The sequence below is a fragment of the Silurus meridionalis genome, chromosome 1 (genome assembly GCF_014805685.1).
Source record: "Silurus meridionalis isolate SWU-2019-XX chromosome 1, ASM1480568v1, whole genome shotgun sequence".
NCBI lineage: Eukaryota > Metazoa > Chordata > Actinopteri > Siluriformes > Siluridae > Silurus > Silurus meridionalis.
In genome coordinates this window covers 2,651,603-2,678,138 of record NC_060884.1, presented here as the reverse complement: position 1 = coordinate 2,678,138, position 26,536 = coordinate 2,651,603, and the positions used below count along the sequence as shown (strand labels likewise).

The 26,536-nt window shown below is 39.5% G+C and overlaps 1 protein-coding gene across 2 annotated transcripts; it reads left to right on the top strand.

The window, feature by feature from the left end:
* The first annotated feature begins 1,097 nt into the window (after positions 1-1,097).
* LOC124393239 (fidgetin) lies at positions 1,098-25,670 on the top strand. 2 transcript variants are annotated; one of them, XM_046860853.1, is made up of 3 exons: positions 1,098-2,013; positions 3,889-3,911; positions 22,008-25,670. In XM_046860853.1, the coding sequence occupies exons 1-3, from the start codon at positions 2,006-2,008 to the stop codon at positions 23,216-23,218; spliced, it is 1,242 nt and encodes a 413-aa protein (XP_046716809.1). In that variant the 5' UTR covers positions 1,098-2,005; the 3' UTR covers positions 23,219-25,670. The 2 variants fall into 2 exon arrangements, with proteins under 2 accessions (XP_046716809.1, XP_046716818.1); XM_046860862.1 differs by lacking the exon at positions 3,889-3,911 and having other exon boundaries at positions 1,099-2,013.
* The last annotated feature ends 866 nt before the right edge of the window (positions 25,671-26,536 follow it).

Genomic DNA, 26,536 nt, shown 5'->3' with positions numbered 1-26,536 from the left:
CTCATGTCAGGACCAGAAATCTGTAAGCAGAAGCTTGAAACTGATACATTGACACATTGTGTATATACAGTATATATATATATATATATATTTATTATTATTATTATTATTATAATTTTTTTCCCCAGTCTAATAAACATGTTTAAAAATCTGATTTTAATCTGATTTAAAAAAAAGTAAATAAATAAAAAAAAATATATATATATATATATAATTCATTTTTATTTTTTCCCCCAGTCTAATAAACATGTATAAAAATCTGATTTACATACGATTCATTTATCGTTTTCCACAATGTGTGGAGTTTTTTGAGTTATGAGTTATTTATATATCTCTTCTATATTTTGATTTAATTAAATTTTTCTAAAATTGTAGAAGTAGCCGAAAGTATGTATTTTTTCCTGTATATTCTACACAACATCCATTATGAAATATTGAATCATTAGCCGTAACAGTAAGAGTCTAATTTAGGTCAGTATACAATGAAGTTAAAGATGAGGCTGTTACGAAGAAGGAATTTGTGCATGTACACTGATAATTGATCATTGTACATGACATTTTCACATATTTATTAGTATGGACCCGACTTTCAACTTCGCCAACAGCATCTTTAACGTTTGTAACCTTACACTCTATTAAACAGTGTATTAGATGATTATTGGTCAGTTTGTTTTGTAAACAGATAAATATAGTTTGACTTGATGAAATATTTTAGAAGTAGGTTTCTGTTTCTGCAGATTCTATATAACATCCATATTATTCTATATAACATTCTATATAACATCCATATTATATATATATATATATATATATATATATATATATATATATATATATATATATATATATATATATATATATATATAATATACAATAGATGAAGCTATTGGCTGTCACTATGTATCACTATGTATTATGTAAAGGCAAACTTGACATATTTATTTGTCTGGAAAAATCTATATAAATCTATATAAACATCCACAATGAAATTTAAGTATAAAACTAATAGATGATGGTAACATACATTTGTGCATGTACACATTTTCACATATTTATTACTATGGAAACCTTTAAACTTTACCAACTGCATCTCAAATGCTGGAAAATGTATACCCAATTAATCAGTGCGTTGTTATTTTTTCACTTGAGAAAATATTCTCATATTTATATTCATAATCATGAATATCCTGTACAACATCCACTAGGAATATTTCATCATTTGCCGTAACAGTAACAACCCATTTTAGGTCAGTATATGATCAAATGTTTGTAAATATAAAGAGGTGACTGATATGATGATTTACTTAGTAATGGTAAATTTATATAAAGATGTTTTGTTTTTAATGAAATTAAAATAAATCTAGATAAAGAACTAAAGGCATGTTGAGGGTTTGATACAGATGTGGTACTAATGATTTATTTGGGCTACTAAAACCTTAAAGAAATAAACCAGTTTATACATTTATTAATGAAATACAGTAGATAAAGGAACACGTTGAGACCTTAAAATAAAAAAAAGCCCATAATAAAAACATTTTTCCTCCTAATGATGAAATAGAAAACATCTGGAATTGTTGATGGTGATGATGATGATGTGGTTGATGATGAGGGTGGTGGTGATGATGGTGATGATGAAATGACAGCCTCGAGGACTCGCCTAGGGATGCATCGAGCAAGAAATCCGATCAGCCTCAAGAGCCATCTCGGACACGAGTTGGCCTGTCCGGCAGGAGCGCATGCGCAATGCGCGCCCCGCTGCTTTCCTTTTCCAGCAGCCGCTCGGAAGAGCCGGAATTCCAACATGGCAGTGTCGGTGGTGGTGGTGGTGGTGGTCAGTCTCACCCGCAATAACTTGGAGCGGCTCCAGAACACCAGCGTCTGAGACTGGGACTGGTCGGAGCGGAAGTCCTGCGCGCTTCCCGACGAGCACCGACGGTCGCCAAAAAATAGAAAAAAAACAAAAAAGAAAAGGAAAAAAGAAAAGCGCGTAACGGCGTGACCGCATATGAACAGGTAAGAGTTTAGTGTTTCAGATGATACATCTGGAGCTTATTGTGTCCGTTTCGTGTGTGTGAGTGTGTGTGTGTGTGTGTGTGTGTGTGTGTCGGAGGGAGAAAGGGGCCATGACAGCGCACGGACAGCGGCGCCGCGCGCGGACAAGAGCGGACACTGGAGATCCGATCCGCCATGAGATCCGACACACACACACACACACACACAAAGGCGGTTCCGTTTATCTAATCGCTAATGTTCGGGAGTTCGTCAAACAAAGTCGGATTTCTTTTCTTTTTTTCTCTAATGTTCATTTGAATAGTCTGGTGTCCTGTTCTGCGGCCAACACACACCACCGACCGACACAGGAAACCACAATCGAGCCTGAAATATAATTAAATAAATATAAATTAAAATATAATCATCAGCTCCTTATCTAAATGATCAGTGTGTGACCTCCAGAAAACATTTTCTCACCAGGATCTGATGGTTTTACTGGAGAAACGCAGCATTTCACCATGTCGGGTTTGTTTATTACCTCTTTAGAAATAAAGGTGCCTTTTGTGTCTTCAGCATCTATCTATCTATCTATCTATCTATCTATCTATCTATCTATCTATCTATCTATCTATCTATCTGATCACCTTATGCAACAATTTAAGATACACAATTACACCTTAATAACCACAGATTTATACAAGGAACCTATGGAAGCACCCCTGAAGATCATCTTGTGACCCAAAAAAAGTTCACGACTGATCCTGTGCTTGCGAACGGTTTTATCATTTCCACCTGGAAAGATTTTTACAGCAGATCATATAATAAAACTGTATCCTGGTTTCCTCGGGCATTAATTCACAAACAAACCGGCGAGATCGCGATCTTCAAGGTTGCTTATGGCAGCTTTAATGCATGGAGAGTGAGGGGAAGCAGCTCCAGGTTACAGTAACAGCTTTTCATTGTACATTTTAAGTATCACAAAGAAACCTATTGAAATGAGGGGAGAACAAAACGAGGGGATGAGTTTGGAGTGGGCAACTTTTTGGTTTTGTTATAAATAGGTTTGTGCAACAGGAGAACAAAAAAGCTACAAAAAATACTCCTCTCTCTCTCTCTCTCTCTCTCTGTGTCTCTCTCTCTCTCTCTCTCTCTCTCTCTCTCTCTCTCTCTCTCTCTCTCTCTCTCTCTCTCTCTCTCTCTCTCTCTCTCTCTCTCTCTCTCTCTCTCTCTCTCTCTCTCTCTCTCTCTCTCTCTCTCTCTCTCTCTCTCTCTCTCTCTCTCTCTCTCTCTCTCTCTCTCTCTCTCTCTCTCTCTCTCTCTCTCTCTCTCTCTCTCTCTCTCTCTCTCTTCTCTCTCTCTCTCTCTCTCTCTCTCTCTCTCTCTCTCTCTCTTCTCTCTCTCTCTCTCTCTCTTCCTCTCTCTCTCTTCCTCTCTCAGTCTCTCTCTCTCTCTCTCTCTCTCTCTCTCTCTCTCTCTCTCTCTCTCTCTCTCTCTTCCTCTCTCAGTTTTCTCTTCTCTCTCTCTCTCTCTTCCTCTCTCAGTCTCTCTCTCTCTCTCTCTCTCTTTTCCTCCCTCTTTCTCTCTCTCTCTCTCTCTCTCTCTCTCTCTCTCTCTCTCTCGTCCTCTCTCAGTCTCTCTCTCTCTCTCTCTCTCTTCCTCCTTTCCTCTCTCTCTCTCTCTCTCTCTCTCTCTCTCTTCCTCTCTCATTCTCTCTCTTCCTCTCTCCCGCTCTCTCCCCTTGTTTCATTTCACACAGAGGTTAATGAGTGCCCGTCTGTCCTGCTTTACTTTCTTCCCAACTTAAAAATGGTCTGATCTCTGATTTCCTGTCTCCCCTTTCTCTCTCTCTCTCTCTCTCTCTCTCTCTCTCTCCTTCCATCATCTCTTCTACCCTAGCGACATGATGAGCAGTGTATATGGTAGGTGTGTTTTTTCCTTTCTTATCTTGTCATTTCATATTTTTGTTCCTCTGTTTATCTATTTTTCTTTTTTCCTCCCACTGCCCACACGTTTCTACATTTCCACCCTCGAACGTTGTCAACAAAAAAAATGCTTCATTTCATGATTACGCTTCACTTCTGATCTTAATGCAGTGGAGTTAGTTTTGCATTGCAATTGAGCATGTGAGGTTCAAAGTTGTGTGTGTGTGTGTGTGTGTGTGTGTGTGTTTGTGTGTGTGTGAGTGTGTGTGTATGGCTTTATATGTACAAAACATTTATGCCATGAGAGAATCCCATCACGGACGCATGAGGACTTTACCTGCCGAGGTTTTTTTTTTCCCCCCCATGCACTCACTCACTTTCTCATGCTTGAGAGTTTTCTCTCTCTCTCTCTCTCTCTCTCTCTCTCTCTCTCTCTCTCTCCCGTCCAATCTCCGTTCTCTTGTTCTCCGGAATATTTTATTCATAGCCGCTGTTTGTGTGGCAGATTGATTTTCGGTGCTATGATAGCATTTTTTCTGGAGGGAGGAAGAGAGTTGATGATGGGAGGTTACCGAACACAATCATGTCGCGCAATATCCCCGTGCGTTCGCACCAGGCATAATAAAAAAAAACAAAAAAAAGGAGCTCGAGGACGGCATTGTGGAGCTCACAGTTGTCTCGCGCTGGAGACACGCACTTTGTAATTTGGACCGAGATGATAACATGCGATTCTCCAATATTTCAATCTCTCTCTTTTTCATGTTCTTCTCCAAAACTTGAATACATTTCACAGTACCCGGTATGAATGAATGCCGAGCTGTCAGGGATTTGCGATTTGATATTTCACTTTATATCGTACACCAGAATTGATCTGTGTTTTATAAATGCTGCTTTAAAATTTGTAGCCTTCAAACCCTAGGATTTGTGAGTTACGCTGATTTTCTTCGCATTCACTCGTGCTGATTGATGCCAGTCTACCTTAAATAACGGAGCACCAGCTTCAGGACACGTTTAACATTTTAGCCACGCCCACAACGTCCATAAAAGGCGACAGTTGAAAAAGACTAAATGACAACTACATGGCTCAAGAGTGCAATGCAGTAATGCAGCTCAGCCACTGCAGCGCATCAGTGCACCATAGACACTCGCTATCATTTCTTGTGTGTATGGGGTGCCATTACTTTCGTCTTAATTTGTCAAAAATCTCAAAAATCATAAATATTTGTTTGACAAAAAATGTCTGGGGTGAAGTTAAACCTTGATGGTGTAATCTGTAACTCATCGCCAGATTTGTATCACTCTTTTCATTATTACTTCACAATATTTATGTTTATTATGTAATATATATGCAGGAGTGCAGGTATCTATTTATTGAGCTATAGACAGACAGACAGACAGACAGACAGATAGATAGATAGATAGATAGAGACAGACAGACAGACAGACAGACTGACTGACTGACTGACTGACTGACTGACTGACTGACTGACTGACTGACTGACAGACAGACAGACAGATAGATAGATAGATAGACACAGACAGACAGAGAGACAGACAGACAGACTGATAGATAGATAGACAGACAGACAGACAGACAGACAGACAGACAGACAGATAGATAGATAGATAGACACAGACAGACAGAGAGACAGACAGACTGATAGATAGATAGACAGACAGACAGACAGACAGACAGACAGACAGATAGATAGATAGATAGATAGATAGATAGATAGATAGATAGATAGACACATACAGACAGATATCGCAATGTTGCGATGATGTTTGACTTATATACTGTCTAAGTTATACTGTGAGCCTTTCTATCCTTTCTTTCTCTGCTTTCTTTTGCAATGTCCTCTTCTTCCTCTCCTCGCCTTTTTTTAAAGAGTCAGAAATGTGAGCACTTGCGTTAAAATTAAGGGGGGGAAAATAGAAAGGAAAAAAGTGCAAGGTGCAAATGTGCGAGAAGAACAAAAAAAAAAGGTCCACACATTTGTAAATGAAAAGTTGAGAATATGTAAATCAGGTTTGCACAAAATGATCCTCGACGTGTAAAAGAGAAAAAGTTCCCGGAGTGTGACAGGAGAAGTTCATACGCTTGCTCGTGCTTTGTGAGAACTCTTTTTTTTTTTTTTGCATCAAAATCTAGTAACCGACCGAGCGCGAGTCCGATCGGTTTATTCTGTCTAGCCGGAAACGAGCATCCGGCTAGCTGTCTGAGCACGGCTTTTAATTATACAACGATTCACGCGCACCGAGAACGTGTGTGAAAATTCGTTTTACATGGCTCCAAACCTTTTTGACTCCTTTTCAAATCTTTCTCTCGTTTTTTTTCCCTTCTCCATCTCTCATTCCTCTGAGTGTGTGTGTGTGTGTGTGTGTGTGTGTGTGTGTGTGTGATATATGCAGAGCAGATTGCTTTGCTCGGTCGTGTTTAGCTGTGAGCGTGGGGTTGGAGTCTCGCAGATGGTGTTGCGGGCAAATTGCAAATCCTTCCAGCACTGGTTCATTATGGCAGCGAGACAGCAGAAAAACCTCGACATTTACACGGACTCTGGGAAAAGCGAAATGAAAAGATTGGCGTGGGATATGTTTGGGCATGATGATCGGTTATACAATGTGTAACGAAAAAAAACAAAAAAAACATGCGATCCGACTCGACCAGAAACGCCATTGACGCCACTTCCCGAAGTGTTTTATTCCGTTTGTACCACAGTGGAGCTGCGATGACGTACATCACAGCAGCTACAAACAATCCTCTCGTTCTTTCTTTTTCAAGACGAAAAAGCAGTACTGCCATGTTTCTTTGCCATTTTTTTTTTCAAAGCACTAAAACTGAAGACTCCTTCCATTATTGCAAAATGAGCATCACCTTTCGGAAAAAACTCACCCCCTTAATGCGTATAAACGTTTTTATTTCTTTCTTTCCAATCAGTTTTTTCAAACTTGCGCCTGCAGTCATCTATGTGTGCATCTCCATAACTAAGGCGGATGCATACTGTAGGTAAAGTTACGATGCATTAAAGATACATAATAAAGCAGCTACCGATGCGATGCGATATACGATTCGCACCTACTACGAATTTAATTCGATTCAACACAATGCGATTAACTGGAAATAATATGATGCTCTGCAGTTCAACATGTTACAGAGCGTTCGCTTTTATTTCTTTGGTTCAGACAGACGGCAAATCATCAACTTGCTTAAGTTCCTTGTGAGTTCTAACACATGGCCCCTTTCACAAACAAAAAATAAAACGGAATCTTCTTCTTCTTTCGGCTGCTTCCATTAGGGGGCGCCACAGCGGATCATATGTCTCCATACCCCCCTGTCCTCTACATCTGCCTCTTTCAACCCAACTACCTGCATGTCTTCCCTCAGCACATCCATAAACCTCCTCCTTGGTCTTAGTCTCTGGTGGCTCCATCCTCAGCATTCTCCTACTGATATACCCCATGTCCCTCCTCTGCACATGTCCAAACCATCTCAATCGGGCTTTTCTTACTTTGTCCCCAAAACGTCCTACATGCGCTGTCCCTCTAATAAACTCATTTCTAAAAAAAAATAAAAATAGAATAGTATATAAAAAAAGATGAAATAAACCCAGACGTTTTTTTCCTGTTGTGTCTGCAGGAAGTTACAGCTCTACCTCTGCCATGTTAATCTGTATTCTATGTGACTCTCAGGACAAGCCTCGTTCTCCACTCTTGTAGTAAATATTAGCATTCTCAGTTAAACGGGGTATAAATTGTGATACTGAACACACGTGTGTGTATTCGTGTGTATTAGAAACGATTTTAGATGTTCGCCCTGATGATCAGGTTTAAAATACTTTTTGTTAAAAAAGTCCTGGGTGCATTTCCATCTGCATTCCCACGGGAAACCCTGTCCGGATATAATCCTGATGCTCAAAATGCATGAGGTGTCCAGGTGTAAATGGAGTCTTATACATGTGTAAATGTATCTGTTTCTTCAGGCCACGTCTGACAGCTTAAAAAAAACGCACCACTCATGGGCCACTGAATGCCTTTCAGAAAAAAAAAGCGTCGCGAAATTTTCTTTTTAACACAAGAAGCAAAACATGCGAGTGTTTGTCATGCGTTATGTTTTAATTTGAAGCGAATAGACGTGTGAATGTGGATCAAATCAGGACCACGATACCAGACGTGTTTTGATCGGATTTGAAATCTGTTTTGAACGCAGGAATACAGTGTGACATGCTGATACAAATACATTTACGAGGGAAAAAACAGCTTCACAGGGCGTCTGATTGAGGATACAGGCGTTCATCTTGACGAGGATCCCCATGCTGTAGGAACGCCGTTCATGTGATCGCGTTCTCGTCCGTTGACAATCTCTCTCGCTTGTGAAGACGATGACCGCGCTGGATTGCAATGATTAGTTCTAAAGCTACACAAACATTCATGAAAAACTCTTTTAATCAACACCACGGAAAGGCCACAGAAAGCGGTCAGTTTAACCGATCTTGGAGCTCTGTTTTTGCTTCTGAGCTCATTTTTCAGTCCCACGTCCACACTTTGTTTTTTTTTTATACATTTCATTTTATTTATAGGAGAATTTTTATATACTTTTTCTAAAATATAGATATAGATATAGCCACATTTTAGAATATTTTAATTGCAAAAGTATGAAAACTGTGCTTTTAAAAGATTTTTAACTAGACTTGATTTTTTTTTTTTTGAAGTTTTAACTAAACAAAAAATCAGATCTTGTCATTAAATTTTTGTTCACAATATTCTAAAAATGTGTAGCCAGTATCATAAATCCAACTAAAACATGAAAAAAGTGGATCATCACACCCTTAATTCTTAGTAACTGCCACAAAAAGCGATAGCATGAAATTTTACCTTCACTACAAACTACAAACCCGAACCTGTTCCAGCATGACAATGATCCTGCGCACAAAGCCAGCGAGAAGATCTGCTTTACATGGTTTGGAGTGAAAGATCTTCTGCTGTAAACCTCAAACCCTGTTGAACACCTGGGATGAATTGTGGAATGAGAATGTTCAAAAAGAAGCACATGCCCATCTTATGGTTAGGTGTCCACACACTTTTGTCCCGTGTAAACCTTAGATAAGATCACTCATGAAGCACATACATTTTGGTGTATAACGATACCTTGTATTTTCTAGACACATGGTGTGTGTGTGTGTGTGTGTGTGTGTGTGTGTGTATACATTGTGGGCAGCTATGAATGATAAGTGGTCACTTTTATGAAATCCTTCGATGATGGAGAGAAGAACAGAATCGGTTTAGTGATTCAGGACACGCCATGTGTCCCGTGTCATTTTCTCCCTCACGCCCTCACTCCATCCCTCCATCTCTCAAAATCTCTTTTTCCTCCACCTCCTCCTCCTCCTCCTCCCATCTCTTTGTGCATTTTCAGCTATTCGTTTTTCCTATCGTTCCTTCTCTTTTCTCCACCTCTCTTCCTCTGTTAGAATCATGAGACACTTTTTTCCTCTCCTCTCAGCCTATTCGCTGAAATATACACCTATATTTATCACCGTATGCATAATTCAGGGAACATTGGAGAGTTTTTCCGACATTCTCTATGGACTTCCTGTGTGTAATGGAAGTGACCAAAAGAACCGCTCAACTCTGGACTGCATATTTTTGGGTCATAAACAATATATATATTTATATGATGTCCAGAAAGTCTGTACAATATCCGATTTTCTGTACTTGAGTTTGTAATTTATACAGTCGTATGCATGTAGATCTTTTGCACGTCGATAGAACAAATAGAGGAAAACAGGAAATTTGACTTTATACGGACAGGAGACTGATTTTTAAATCAACCTCATAAATGTGATTTAGATGCATACATTTGTGTTTCTTTTGTATCCTTTAAACAGCTAATTGCTCTGTTCTTTTCTGTTTATTTGGATTTGTCTTGATTTCGTTTTATTACAAGAAAATAATTTTAAAGGTAAATTTTTTTCAAATAAAAAAACTAAAGGCGTACAAACTTCTGCACATTGAACAACCTGCCTCTCACGTGTAAATTCTTAAAGACAATGTTTTCTTATAATACAGAAAATGAATATATGTAAATGAGAAATGAATGTTTAAAGCAGTTCTGTGAAAAATGAAAAGATGCCAAATCAGAATATCAATATGCATAATATGCAAAAAAAACAAGAGAGAAATTTGCATATTTGAACATGATTGGCTTTTATATTTTATGACGCCACACCACACGACTGTGACATCACTCATGCCATGTCCACACTAATATGTTTTTGTTTGCAAACGCATATTTTTCTCTCCGTTTTTGGCCTCCTGTTCCCACTCCGACGGAGGCTACGTGTTAAAAAATGGGCTTTTTGAAAACCCATTTCGATGTGGATACGTTTGAAAACGGTGTTGATCTGGATTAGTTTACACGTAGCCTCATTCTCAGGATTATGGTTTCCTTTAAAGAAATGCAGCGTAACTGACGTAGCAATGTGTGGAATTAAATACATTTGTCATAAAAGGATAAGAAAATCACATCTAATATTAAACCTGGGTGACATTTCATGTACCATTGCAGCAGAAGTTTACCGTTTTCTTTTACGTGCTTTTGCTTACTGAATATATCTATAACCAAAGCCGTAATGTGAGGGAGTGTTTATTCGAATTTCTTCCGCCCGTCACTTCCACATAAATAAAATCCGAGCGAATATCAGCCAAACCATGTCCATGTGATTCGTGATTTAGATTCTGCACACTTTTATACAAATACCTATTCAGGCTATAATATTATACCCCCCCCTCCATTCTTTTTAATCCCCCGTCTCTGGAATATATGAGCACACGACTGCCAGTCCTGATTGAGACGTTTAACATGCTAACGACCTATTAAAGGCGCGTGTCCCCGGCAGGCTACAGTCGTCCAATCCTCACGCCCCCCGCCGTGTTCTCCCCTTTGTGCCCGTAAATTAACATGCCACTCTTCTAATTAAGCAAGCGAAATGGCGCTCAGAGCCCAATTGGTCATCGGCATGCGAGGCGCTCGTCTCTCGATTAAAGAGCCCAGAAAGTGATTTAAGCCCCGACTGCGTATTTCAGACAGATTCTGAATAATGTGTCTTCTGGAGAAGGAGGGGTGACATGGAGAAGGTGGGGGGGTGGAGGGGGGGACATGAAGACATCCAGAGGAAAAGAGTGGGCTTTTTTTTTCTTACCTTGAGTTTATTAGTAAATGCGTTTGCGCGGAATTGTTTTTTCTCAGATTAAATTCGATTGAAGCGTATTTAGAGCTGCAATATAAAATTACGCACTGCGTTTCGGGAAACGTCGCGCGGCCGAACGAAATGAGACGCGGAAATGGAAACTATTCCGAAGCAAATCGTGTTTACACGTGTTATTGAAGGTTTTTTTTTATCCTGTAATCTACCACATACAGAACCTAAACCGCATTTCTCGATCATGTTTGTACATTTCGCCGCTTTAAAAATGCCCATCAGATTCAAGTTGACAGTGTTTATTTACTTTCTAGTGTGAATTTTAATATCTTTCTCATTTTCTCCCCAATTCGATCACTTGCAAATTCCCAGCCACCAGCCAGAACTTTCCCATCATCTCTACAAACCAGGCAATGCAAAACTTGACCTGCTCGCACATCACAAGGTTGTGGATCACACTCAGAGAAAAGCGCAAACATGACCTTATGGACTTACCAGGGTTTACCAGGGAAGAGGTTCTATGCCCCACCCACCCAGACAGCATGGGCAGTTTTGTCTCTTATCTCCGCAACCACAGATTTATATTTACATCATTGTGCAGATGCCTTTATCCTGAGAGAATTACAGTTTATACATTTATACAACTGAGTAGCTAAGGGGTTAAGAGCCTTGTTTAAGGGCCCAACAAGGGCAGTGGGATTTGAGGTCACAACCTTCCGATAAATCTTAATAATAACCTTTAGAAATAACCAATAAATCTCTAACATTTGCTGACTGACCTTCCACTCCACAATATCCTAAAAATGAAAAGAATGATGTTTTAGCTCTGTCATTTTACCCTCAGAACAAAATAAAAAAACAAGGAAATAATAGACTATGTGGACAAAATATTGGTACCCCTGACTTGTCCACCCTTATGTGCTTCTTTCCTAATGGGAGAATCTGAAAGAAGAAGAAGAAGAAGATGTTCTTCTTTCCTAAATTGTTACCAAACTTTGGAGGCACACAATTGTATTGAAAGTCTTTGGATGCTGTAGAAGAAAATTGTTTCCCCTTCCTTTGAACTTTGGAGACCCAAACCTGTTACAGCATGACAATACCCTGTGCCGGCTCAAAGCCAGCTCCATGAAGATCTGCTTTCCATGGGTTGGATTTAGTGGAAGATCTCCTGCTATAGAGCTCCAATCCTATTGAACACCTTTGGAATAAATTGGAACACTGACTACATCCCAGGCCTCCTCACCTTCTCACCTACATCAGCACCTGACTTTCACTCTTGTGGCTGAAAGAATCTTCACAAAATCTAGTAAAGCATCTGTCCAGATAAGTGGAGGTTATTAGAACAACAAATTGTGATTGAATTGAAATGGGATGATCAGAAAACACCAATCATGGTCAGTTGTCCAAAAATCTTTTTTCTAACATCTCGAAATTTAGTGTACTATGTAGATTTTTTTAGTGTCAGAGATGTTCCTTTAAAATCACAAGTAACAAAAATGCCCAAATTGTTTATTAATATTAAAATATTGTTTTAAATGGTTTTGAATTTAATATAAAAAAAATGTCATTAATTGTAAACATTAATGTTTTAATAGTTTTTCTATAATATAATATATACACATTACATTCCAATAGTAACTCTCTAATAACAACAACACACATTTGCATACTGAAAAATGATTGGCTGATATATTTTATGACACAATAACTCTTTCATCTAAAGTCTGGAATATATTTTGGGATTGAAAATCCACCGGTTTGCGTATTCGATGATATTTATTCAGTGTTTTCCTTCGACTTGTGTTGAGGTGGACCATTTAGTCTACAAGTCCTCGTGTAAACGTGCTACAGAAATTCTATGCGATTTTATTTAAATCCATGATTCGCCTTCAGACCAATCGGAATCGGGAATCCAACAGCACTGTGGTGTTGGGAAAACATGGCACTAAATCAACGATTTCACATAAAGAAAAACCTGTGGTAAAAATGTATGACGTTCGGAGCTCAGGTGGTTATTCTGACACAGGAACGTATCATCACCTAGCGATAGCAAGTGTTTCTGAGTTTTCCATCACGTGCAACGTGACACTTGCTCTCTACTCCGTAACGTTCCCTTTTTTCTCTTTCTCTCACGGAGAGAGGGCACTGACTCCCTCAATGGCTCATTCATATTAAAGCAGAATTAAAGGGTTGGCCACTCGGCAGTTCTGACAAAACCCTTTACAACAGGGAGACTGTTCACGCCAGCTTTTATTCTCACACACACACACACACACACAATGCGATCCACTGAATGCATATGTAGGCTTGTAAAAGTTCTCGCTCAAAAGCACTTTTGTCGTGTTGTGGGTGCTCGGATGGAGCGATACCGAACTGAGCTGCTCAGATTTCTGTGTATTGTTCCGATGACACTTTATCAGCAAAAGACTCTAGAAAGATTATTAGCTACTATTCGATGTGTGATATGTAATACACCATGTAATAAACCACGTTATACCAGAAACAGCCATTCAAGTTTTTAACCATTCATTTCTGGTCTAAAATTTAAATTTAGTATCACGTTGAAATCATATTTTACATTATCATTTCGGTTCCGCTACAGCACTTTCCAGTACCGTTGACCCGGAAATGGCGAGGAATCAGACCCAAGTAAATGAATCGACATCAATATGCTTTGATATTTTGCTCGGTAAATGTTTTCAGTGTAATCTTGTTGCCTGAAGAATCATAGGAACGTTTTTCCTCCCGGGCGCACACTCTGCGCTTTTTATAGTCCTTTTGCGATTGTTGCTCATCACAGACTGTACGAACATGATCCCCATGTCCCACTGTAGGGCCTCAGTTTGTCATAATGTCAGAAAACGTCTTGAAGTTTTACCACATCGATCCATGACTCGTTCAGACATGCGTTCTCTCCGTAATGGTAGCTAGCAGCAAACGAAAACACTCTGTAGCATTAATTTAGTTCATCCATGATCATGAAAACGTCAAACACTCATTTTCCCTCCATAAGTTTGCTGTGGTGTCCACCTGAATCGTTTTTACAATTTTCCTAACTTGATTCGAAGTTGCCACACTAATTGCTTTATTCTGTCGGTTAACATGTCAAACTAGCGATCGAAAACTACAGATTTTAGCCCAAGATTATAGAAATGAATTAAATTGAAAAAAAAACAATTATTTCTATAGAATTATTAGTGGATGCGCTATACTCCTATATATACTCGTATTGTATAGCAAGTGGCCAATAATGAATAATCAGTAATTGATATGTGTAGTGATTTCTCCTCGTTAAACTGATGAATATGTAAATATGACGAATAACAACACTATGGAGAACGAGGCGTGTCCTGAGAGTTAATTAGAATACAGATTAACATGGCAGAGGTAGAGCTGTAACTTCCTGCAGACACAACAGGAAAAGAAAGTCTGGTATCATTTAATGGTATTTGTTCTTGTCTTTTTTGCACTACAAAGACGTGTTTGTGAAAGCGAGGTAACAGAAGTTTCCTGCAGCTTCTGGAATCCTGGGTGAATTGTTTCACTTTAGTCAGGTGTGCAGGAAGTGGCATATTCGAGAGAGGAAGTCTTTTTTGGAGTAAAGCTGATATGTTCTTGAAATGACAATGGCTAAGTAAAATTATTAGCCTTTTTTAAAGAAACGAAAAAAACCAACACATTTGTTCTGTAACAGTTGAATGAATTTGTTTGTATACGGAAGTAACAACGAATTTTGAAGAACGAATTTCAGGCAGCGAGAAGATAATTTTTCAAATTGTATTATCTTTAATGCTATTAAGATTGAATGTAGAAAATCGTGGGAGATTTTTTTAGCTTGAATGCTGTTTTAGTGTTTGGGGTTTTTTTTTTTTTTGGTTACTGATCTGAGCCAAGATTCCAGTTTTGGTACAAGACCACCTCACGTTTTTTTTTTTTTATTATTATTTATGCACTTGTAAGGAAAAAAAAGAAAGAAAAAAAGGATATAAATATATATTTAGTTAGGATAATCGAGAAGATAAGTAATACAGATGTGACCCTTGGAAAGGAGAGCTCGTCCTTCTTGTGTGCATTTCCACTGTTCGAGAAGATTAAGTATTGTTTGATGTCTTTGTGCTGTGTGTGTGTGTGTGTGTGTGTGTGTGTGTGTGTGTGTGTGTGTGTGTGTGTGTAATGTGTTCAGATCCTCCTGTTAAAGGCTTTATCTGATTTACCGTTGCGCCGCCAGCGACAGTAATGGGTGTTTAATTACTCAATAAAAGCATTTTATAGATTCAGCAGGCTGTGTGTGTGTGTGTGTGTGTGTGTGTGTGTGTGTGTGTGTGTGTGTGTGTGTAGTATTGATTTTGCTGGTATAGGAACCAGAGATTTTTACAGGAAGAGAATCTGCTCGTCTGTTGATGTGAGGCCGGTCTCTCTCTCTCTCTCTCTCTCTCTCTCTCTCTCTCTCTCTCTCTCTCTCTTATTTTTTTTTCTACTCACTCACTCACTCACACACACACACACACACACACACACACACACTAAATGCTTATGATATTATGTGCCCCTGAGCTGAGTAAAACAAACTGAATCGTGTGAGTTAAAAGAATAACAAGCTCGAAAAATAACTTTCAGTTCCTTCGCTCTTAAAATGGATAATAAAATGTGTTCCTCTAAAGGAGCTGGAGCGTTGTTTCAGGAAATGGGGGTGGTGTGTGTGTGTGTGTGTGTGTGTGTGTGTGTGTGTGTGTGTGTGTGTGTGAGAGAGAGAGAGAGATGAGCCTTCCCCAGAGGACAGGAGGTTAGGGGCTATATTGGAACAACTGAAAGGCATTCTCTCATGCACCCACACACACACATATATACACACACACATACACACACACACCCTAGGTCAGCAGGTTTGGAGATAATGGGATTGTCACGGCTGTTGTGTAGAACAGAAAGTTCGAGATTGAGAACTTCGGCTCGGCAGCGAATTTCAGCAACAAGCAGAAAATTCCACGAATGACTGCTTAAAGGGACAGTACAGGGGGCAAAAACTTATGTACACACTTCCTCTCGCTGGCTCGCGTTTCGACAAACTGACATTAGACATTAGCTAATTAAAAAAGTGTTCTGGAAATATTCTGATGGTAGTATTTTTTCGACAAGGGTTTTAATCAGGATAAGGCTAATACAAGGCTAACACTCACGCTCCTATGGCAAGTTCTCTAAAAATACTCCCTATGATAACATTAGACCTAGCTTATCTAAAGTGAACGCTCTAATAATAAAGTGAATCGACATTAATATAAGGATAGACAGCTAGCACAGATTAATACAAGGCTAACGACTTTAAATATAAAGCTAGCACTCACTAATATCAGGCTTACCTTAGGTCAAGGCAATTCCGACTCAGTATTCCAGAATGCATTGTGGCCTACAAACATGGCCCCCCATGACTAGACTTCTTAACACAAATGAATTTTGTCACAGCCACCTGATTCATGAATCAGGCTTGCTTCCTATTATCGATCACCTGACCCATGTCATCAATCACCTATCATCTGTTGTCGATCACCTGTCATCTGTCACGTATTGTCTATCGACTGTTGTCGATCAGCTGGCATTAATAACCCATCATCTCTCATCAGTCACCTGTTGCCACTCAGTTGTCATTAGTCGACTTGTCATTAATCACTTGTTATCAATCACATCATCATTCACCTGTAATAAGTCACCTGCCATTAATCCCGTCACTTGTAATAACTCACTTGTTATCAATCACCTGCTGTCTGTCACGTGTCATAAATCACCTGCCATTAATCATCTGTCTTCAATCACTTGTTATAAATCACCTGCCATTGATCACGTGATAAATATATCACCTGCCATTATTTTCTTGTCATCTGTCATTGATCACTTGTCTTCAATTACTTGCTGTTAATCACCTGTCATGAAGCACTTGTCATTAATCACCTGCCATCAGTCACTTTTCATCTGTCAAAAATCACCAGTCATTAATCACTTGTTGTAAATATACATTTAGTGCCATATAGAAAATTTAGTGTGTCGTTAGCTGAGTTTATGTTTATTCAGTGTTTTGACATTTGGATTTTGGTTTCCTGCTGACGTCTTCACCTCACAGCTTTTATCTGTCCGACAATTTTTCAGAACCGAGCTAATATAAGGCTAGCTCTGAATAAAAAAAAAAGCTGGATCTTGCTAATAGAGGGGTACCTCTGACTTAAATAAAGATGTAGCTTGATAATATCAGGCTAGCTCTGACTAAAATAAAACTAAGCCATGCTAATATAGGGCTAGCTCTCTCTAATACATGGCTAATCCACACTAATAAAAGGCTGTCTCCCACTCATATCAAGCTAAATCTAGTTTATGTCAAGCTGAGCCTCGCTAATACACGGCTAGTCTGCGGTGATACAGGGCTAACAGTTGCTAGTAAATGTATAAGGCTGATTTGCATTTAGGCTCAAAGCCACATAAATGATTTAACAGTCATTTTCAGTCATTATTTCAGGATATTGTTTGTGCTCCATACCTCGGAGTTATTTATTCTGAAAGTGAGACTTTATTTTAAAACTCTCATCTCTCTCTCTCTCTCTCTCTCTCTCTCTCTCTGTCTTTCTATCTCCCTGTCTGTCTCATTCTGTTTCTCATTCTCTCTCTCTCTCTCTCTCTCTCTCTCTCTCTCGCTCTCTCTGTATTTCTGTCTGTCTGTCTGTCTGTCTCATTCTGTTTCTCTCTCTCTCTCTCTCTCTCTCTCTCTCTCTCTCTCTCTCTGTCTTTCTATTTCCCTGTCTGTCTGTCTGTCTGTCTTGTTCTGTTTCTCATTTTCTCTGTCTCTCTTTCTATCTTTCTTTCTCTCTGTTTATCTCTCTGTCTTTCTCTCTCTTCTGTCTATCAATCTCTCTATGTCTTTCATTTTGCCTGTCTCTCTCTCTCTCTCTCTCTCTCTCTCTCTCTCTCTCTCTCTCTCTCTCTCACTCTGTGTCTGTCTGTGTATGTTTGTCTGTCTCTCTCCTTCTGTTTCGATTTCTCTTTCTCTCCCACTTTCTCTCTGCCTGACTGTTTTTTATCTATCTATCTATCTATCTATCTATCTATCTATCTATCTATCTATCTATCTATCTATCTATCTATCTATCTATCTATCTATCGTTCTATCGTTCTATCGTTCTCTCTCGCTCTCTCTTGTGTGGACGTGATGTTTCTCACACTCTACGTCTCCACTGCTGCCCTTCACTTTCTTTCATGCCTCATTTACAGGTTTTGCAGAATTAATTACTGTTATCTTCTCGTTTTTTTTTTTTTTTTAGCATGGACGAAAAAAAAAAGTGTTTTCATCAAACTACTGAAGAGTCCTGTCTTTTTCTCTCTTTCTTTTCACATTTATAACTTTTGAATATGATCTCAGCGTGTGAGTGTGAATACACATCTGACCACTAGTGTCTCATTTAGAACAGAGTTCCTTTGGGAGTGTAACGTGACCTCGGGTTGTGTGTGCGCGCGAGCGTGTGTGTGTGTGTGTGTGTATCGATCAGAGGGATTAGTGGCTTGATAGAAGCGAATGTAATTAGTCAGGCTTATTTTTGATTGCAGTAGATAGCGGATGTAAATGCAGCTCCTTCCAATCGAGTCTGTTATTATCTGCTGTAAAAGTAATTTTACTGACAAAAAACAAGTGTTATGACCTCTAAATGAAGTAACAAACATGAAAAATGGAAACTGAGTTTTTCATTTTGTTTTAAAAACATATTTTAAGATTTATCTTAAAATCGTGTTTGAGGGCATTGGAGACACTTTAGACTCCTTCCAAAAATAATATGTATGTGCTTCTTTTTTCAACATCCCATTCCACATTAGTCCACATTTCATGTTCTAAGAACCTCCACTCTTCTGGGAAGATGTTCCACTAGATTTTGTGGAGATTTGTGGAGATTCATTCATTAATAAGGATGTTAGTAAAGTCAGGTACTGATGCAGTTTCAAATGCATAGAATTTCTGTAGTACGCTTGCACAAAGACTGTACACAAAGACTTATGCTTTGTTATTACCGTAATTTCCGGACTAAAAAGCGCACCCATATATCAACCGCACCCACTGAATTTGACAAAGATTCTACACTGAAACTAATGAACTTTACACAGACTTTAACGAAAGACAGTGTCTGTTACACGGTGTAACGGGTGAAATATGTTGTGGCTCCTTTAAGAGCAGAGCGGCATTTTGGGAATAGCCTGCATTTTTCCGCTATTACAGCATGTGTGCAAGACCGAGGATTATGTCCTTATTATTTTCTGATGCTCATTTCTAAGTTTTGTTGACTAACCCGTAACGCTGTTGCCAAGAAAAATAAAAAAGCACAAGTTTTGGAAACCTGTCTGTGCTTATATGATTTCTGTTGCATCTGGAGTTAGCGAGCTCTCCCTTCACCCAGACTCAACGCGTTACAACGGCTTGTATCTAAACAGTAGCCGACCAAGAAAGTCATTTTTCACTGTCTTCCTCCTTCCTTTCACAACTATTTCTCTCAGGAGTTTATCTTTTGGCATCGTCATGCGTTTAAAATAAAAAAATATCGAATTCAGAACCATTTGAATGAAGATGTTCCTTTAGGTTTTGTGGGACATTTATTCAGTAAAGTCTGCTAGTTTGAGTTTCAAATGGACCGGTATATCAGAACACCTTTCAAGAGAAAACACTGAATAAATTCTATATATTACGCACACCGGTTGATTTTCAAACTCAATGTATATCCCAGACTTTGGGCGAAAAAGTTATTGTGTCATAAATTATTACAGCCAATCATTTTTCAGTATGCAAATGTGCTTTGTTATTAGAATAAGTTGCAAAAAGAATGTTGTGTGTGAGACTTTGCTAAATAAAGAATTTCAACCATTAAATTTGACAAATGATTGGAAAATATTTTAATTAAATTCAAAACTATTCGAACCAATATCTTAAAAAAATAAACATATTTTGCATTTTTGCTTTAAACTTGTAATAATGAAGGGACATCTCTGGTTCCCAGCACTAAACATCTTGAATTACATTATATAGACAAATGTTTGTGGACACCTGACCAAGATCAGATTTAGTTCCCATTTGCTGTTCCTCCACTCTTCTGTGAAGATTTTCTGCAATATGTTGTGTCAATGTGTGTGAGATATATATCTATTCAAGTCAAGTATATTGAAGGGTGTTGAAGGTGAGATGAGGAGGCGTGGAGTGCAGTGTAAAAGTGTAAGTGTAAAAAATTCACTTCAAAAGTGTTCAGTAGGGTTGGAGATACATTAAAGAAGATCTTTCAACCCATGTAAAGCATATCTTCATGGAGCTGGCTTTGTGCACAGGGGCATTGTCATGCTGAAACAGGTGTAGGTCTTGTTAAGTTCAGCATCCAAAGACTTTCTATACAATTGTATGATAACAATTCGGGGAAAAATCACATATGGCTGGAAAAGTCAGGTGTCCTAATGTTTGTCCATATAGTGTACATGTGTTATAAGATCTTTCTCATCCTTGAGCTTATTTCTATAACAAACACGTGACGAATATTATTTGTTGTAATAATATATACATGTAAATGCATGTTGTATCTCTGCTGCTATTACTGTCCTGTCCATGGCGGGATGAAATGACAGCACAATGAATACTCGAGTGCTTTAATAATGAAAAGAAACTCTAGTAGAATGCGCACTACACAACAAACACATCTCATTTTCATCCTGAAATGCTGTGTGTGTGTCGGTAGAGGATGTGGGTAGGTCAGTCTCTGTTCTCCCGCCGGGTAGAACCTGGATGTGTCCGAAACCGCACAACCTACTCGGTATATAGGTCATCCGTCATCTCCGAACAGCCCAGTGCATTGTGGGGATTCTGTGTCTGCCGTGAAACAACATTTGGACACGATTTCTCTTCGTCGTATTTTTCCCCCGGACAAAATGGAGCACACTTCTCAAAATAGTGCAGTACACACAGGGTCTGGGTTTCTACAGAACTCGTAGCTCTGTGTGTACATGTGTGTTCGTGTGCGTGGCCTTTATGTGCCATGGTGTGGTCCAATAACGCTCCCATGACTGATATAATTGGTCGAAATGGCTTGATGAAAAAAAAGGAAATCTGTTCTGTGCACTCGATCTCTCCCTCTTTCCCTCGCCCCCATATGGTGAGTCGTATAAAAGCCCATTGTATTCACAATATAAAATCTTTTTATTCAATGTTAGGGTGTGTGTGTGTGTGTGTGTGTGTGTGTGTGTGTGTGTGTGTGTAAGCAGAAAATGGTTGAGACACATTATGTTCTGGGGACCGGGGGGACAGCTGTCATCGGCTACAGTTGCTAATGCAGAGAGCGACGTTATTGATTGTTCATTATTACAGTACGCTGAAATATGATGTTCCCTTCTGGTGTGTATTTGCATGTATGCGTGGGTGTGAGTGTGTGTGTGTTTGTGTAATAGGAGATTTCTTGATTACATTAAAGAGCTTTCATTTGATCCACTTGAGATGAAGCCTTCTGCCATATCTGTGTATCAGACTTCAGTGATATCATCCACTACACTGTTTTTCTTCCTCGCCGTGTGTGTGTGTGTGTGTGTGTGTGTGTGTGTGTGTGTGTTTGTGAGTTTCCTTTATCTATTAGTGATATTGGGTAAAAATTAATATTAACGTATTACTATTTTCAATAAAGTCAAGTCAAGTTTATTTCTATAGCTCTTTTCAAAACAGACATTGTCTCAAAGCAGCTTATAGTATTTACAATTTGTACATTTATTTATAAATTTGTAAAAAAATCTATATATTTTTTGTGTTGGATTTAAATTAAAAAAATTATTTTTACATAGTTTCTATGCTGCTTAAATGTAAAAACATAAACACTCGTGTGTGTTTTTCCTTTCTCTCTCATAGGCGTGACAATGCAGTGGGCCCCTGAGCAGCCGCAGTGGGCAGAGCAGCATTATGACATCACATCCACCACACGCTCACCAGCACGCAAGTTTGAACATTTCCGCGGTCAAAGGTTAACCAGTTTATCTTCGGCCGGCGCGTACCACCATTCCTGGGCCAACGATGACATCTCGGCGTTGACCGCCTCCAACCTGCTAAAAAGATATGCGGAACGTTACTCCACCATTTTGGACCTCCCCTGCGATAATGGACTTGTCGGATACCCAGACCCTAGCATTTCTGCCAGTGTGAATGGACCTAGCGTTGTCAACAGAGCGCCGCCTTTGCTTAGCGGGCGGAAACTCGAGGCAGAGCCTTGGCTTGAGAGCGTATACCCACCACTGGGTTGTGTCCCAGAACTGGTCCCTAAGGCACCATTGAGTGTCTCAGAAATGCCCACGAGTGTCGGTAGCCCTCCCGGTGTCGGAGCGGGTAGCTTGCCAGAGCCCAGTTTCTCCAGTAGTAACTGTGGTAGCCAAACAAGTGCACAAGAGTACAGCAGCACCCTCTATAGTGCCCCTTACTTGCACTCTGTGGGTTCCTATAATGGACCACTTCTCCACCCGGTTGCCTCCCATCCCAACTTAGTGCCAACTTACGGAGCTAACGCCTCACCCAGCCTTCCGACATATGGTTACCCAAGCACTGGATACCCCTATAGTCCTCCATCCCCTTCTGCTGCCTGTCTTTCAACCAGCATTGCACCAGCTACACCTTTACCAGCATCCAGCATTAGTGGCTACTCTTACCCAGCTCCCAGTCTGGCTCCATTACCCGCTAGCATTGCAGATAATGGTTCCCCAAGTTCGGACAGCCTCGGCAAACCCTATTACTCAGTCGGACCTGGTGACATAAGAGCATTTGAGGAGTTCAGTTTTGGTGGTACTTCTAATTCAGACAGTCCTTCAGCAAGCAGTCCGCTCTACAGGCCAGCAGGAGGAAACGAGGGACATAAGGGAAACGGATACGAGCAGGCGAGCGATGCCACAACTCTACTCTTTAAACCTACCAATCCCAGTGACTCTCTCCGTAACCTTGAGTCGCTCACTCAAGGAAGCGCTGCATCTGGACAGTGCTTTGCAGCGACTTCGTGCTCAACCACTTCGTCAAATCTGTACTCATCTGCCTCGTTGCACACACACCTCTGCCTTGACACACACACACCTTGCTGAACTTTCACCCTCTGAAGGAGCATTCAAAGGGATTTTTGTGTTGGTGTTTTGGCTCTGACGATGTGCACTGGCACCCCCTGGTGCTCTGGTGGGGGATATTACTTGAGCACAGCTATAGGAGGTTGTACAATCCATGGAAGTGTACTCCTTACACATACTTACACATGTTGGCTTAAAGTTCGTACTTGCGATGGGCTGTCCAGAGAGACTGCACTGAGTAAGACGTAGAACTGGGCTCTGTTTGGAGGTGCTGAATAAAGGACGTATAGGGGACCACTGGCTGGAGGCACGATGTGTGACACTAAATGCAGTACTTTAAGAAACTCTGAGCTCCTTATGAGGACAAAGACATGAACGGACAAACATAACAGTGTTGATTAGTAGGCATTTGGATTAGATCCTGAGGAACAAGATTTATGAATGTACCATGTAAGTGTGAGTGATGAATACGCAGTATACTGTAGTGTCAATGGAAGCTCAAAGGCAGGATTACCCATCATTAGGCTTGAAGCTTCTCCATGTCAGTTTTGTCAGACATTTTTTCCTTTCTTTAAATGCACAGTTTGGCAAGAAATCTGATGTGCCCAATTTCCCACTTACACCAAATGTATTCGGAAAGTCGACACCAATATAGTTCACCAGATCGACAAGGCTAAATTGTAAGCCTAGCTTTATAAGACATGGAGAACTTAGGTTTTATCATGCTATGTTACATATTACTAAAGCGCCTAAATGGAATTGGAATAACCAAAGAAAACAGCAAATCGGGGAAGTTTTTCTTTAACCTTTACTCTGTGTTTACGCTAGCAAGCGGCAATTTTCAGTGTATGTGCCCACAAAGCCACCAGAAAACAAATCAACCAACCTACAACAGTTGCACAAGACGGAAAAACGATTGTCACCAATTCTTACAAGGGCGAACACTTTGGAGTTACTAGTTCGGATTCATTTGAAACTTTGATTGATTTCAGATACACATAATGTTTTTATATTGAATGCTACACAGAATGGAAGAAGAACCAACACACTGGATTGCCGTTAATCATGCGTACCTGTGGCTTGTCACTAAAGGTCGACCGATTGAATGGCCGGCCGATTAAGATTTTTGGCTTTTATAAAATTAATATGCGAGCACATCAGCGAGTAGCTAAATACATGCCAGTAGGTGGCAGTAGTCTATATTCCGCGTCCAAGAATGTGAGTTTCTTTTTTGATAACTGTATTGTTAGAGAGTCTTTAGCTAGCTGTAGTTTAGGCAACATGTAGACTAGGGTACCAAACTTGATTACAAATGCACTGTTGGAGAGGCTTGTGTCGTTCCGTATCACTTCTTATTACTTAACTGTTCGATTTAATGAGATGAAGGAAGGAAAAATGAAAGTTGGACAAACATAGTGGACAAAAACAAAATCGGCATCATATATCAAACCATCAGCTGCCTTGATTTCTAATTATCGGCTTCGGGGAACAGAAAAACCCATATCGGTCGACCTTTAATTGTCATTGTTTTTTCATTCTCTATGTCCAGGTGTTAATTTTCAAAAGATAAATAGCAAATAGAAGTACTTTTGCACCTTTTTTGCCACTCTCACATCAAGCCGCCATGTTTTTGAGCTAGCTCTGGTTTGTATTTGCATAAGAAAATATAACTCTTAAATGGAAAAATACCAAATTCTGGTAAAGAAACAAAGGTCTAGTTTTCTTGATTTTGCATATATTTAGAATAGGGATTGTGGGTGAAGAAGTCTTCTAGTCTTGCAACATTTCCTCCATTTTACAACTGAAGAGGAAAAGAAGCAGATTGTCTGCATTTGATTTCCCACCGTGTCATCACTTCAACTAGTTTCAACTGCGATTTTCAGAATTCAAATTTTACAATCATTTCCGCCAGTGTTTAAGGACCCAAAATGTGTCCAGTGCCTCGGATCTTCACGTCAAGGGTTTGTCCACGGATTAATGAGATCAAATCCAGTGTGTTATTCCAGATGTGGTTGAACTTGCAGCATCTCCCAGATGTTAAGTTGAACTTAAAGCATACGTGATCATGCTCTGAACTTGTAGAGTTCCAGGACTACTCTGTGTGTGGGTGTGTATATGTGTGTGTATTTCATTAATCAGATTCACACTTGCCACAAAACACAAGATGTCTTCTAGCCATTCAAAGACCTACAATATTCCACAGATTGTGTATGTGTGTAAGAGCGAGTGTTTGTGTGTGTGTGTGTGTGTGTGTGTGTGTGTGTGAAATTGAGCAGGAGAGATCCTCAGGAAAGAATTTGTAAATTTGTACAGTTCCTCAGATGGTTGTGTTGAGGGTTTGTGCACTAGTGTTTTGTTAAGGCTTTGTGTATATCTTAAAAATAGTGCCACGTTTATGTCTCTCCAAGCAAGTAGTGCAAACGGAGCTGTTTCGCTGAATGTACAAAGACATTATACAAAGTTGCTACAAAAACCTATCGATGAGTGTGTTTTCTTTATTCATCTGATGTGTGTTCAAGTGTTTTTTACTAAGCAGAATTCATGAATAGAAACTTTTCTACATTCTATTTCATTGAACTAAGAAATACCACTGGTATTACTCAAAACACGATCATGGTGCTTCCACCACCATGCTTCACTCTATGGTTGGTTATAATTGGAGCTCCATAATAACAGGCCTTAATAGTTATTCAGTGGAATTTAAAAAACTTACATAATTAGACATACTGCTTTGAAAATAGTCAATTTTATCCACTTTCTGAATCAGAAATTCAACACAAATATTTCAATGAAATATATAATGAAATACACACATTCTTGGCATTGCAAATGAGGAAAGTTCACCCGAATTCAAGCTCAGTAGGAGCCCAGAGGATCCACTGACAGAAAATAGACTTGCAAATTCAAATTATTTGGTTTGTAATACAGATTTTCTCTTAGGTCAATATCTGACTCTGAGTATGTGCTTGTACAGGGTGTGCAGTCCAAGAATAATTTTAAATCCACCGTAGCAAACTGTAGTTAAAACTCAGAAACTCCGAAAAATCATTTCCGAAACACGATTCGGAGAGTTAACATCTATCCAAGATCTACTTGACTGAAAACAGAATCCAATCTAAAAGGTCATAAACATGCACTGTGGGCTAGACGGGGCTCCGAAACCCATACAAACAATCAATATCTGGTAATGTGGGCTAACCTTACAAAAAACAGGGCAAACAGACAATGGTCGAAATAATAGGAAACAGAAAACGGCGTAACCAAAGCTCTGGACCTCGGCTTGTCAGCAAATGCTTCACGAACTGCGGAGAATTGTTGAGGCAGGAAGTTCGGAACAGG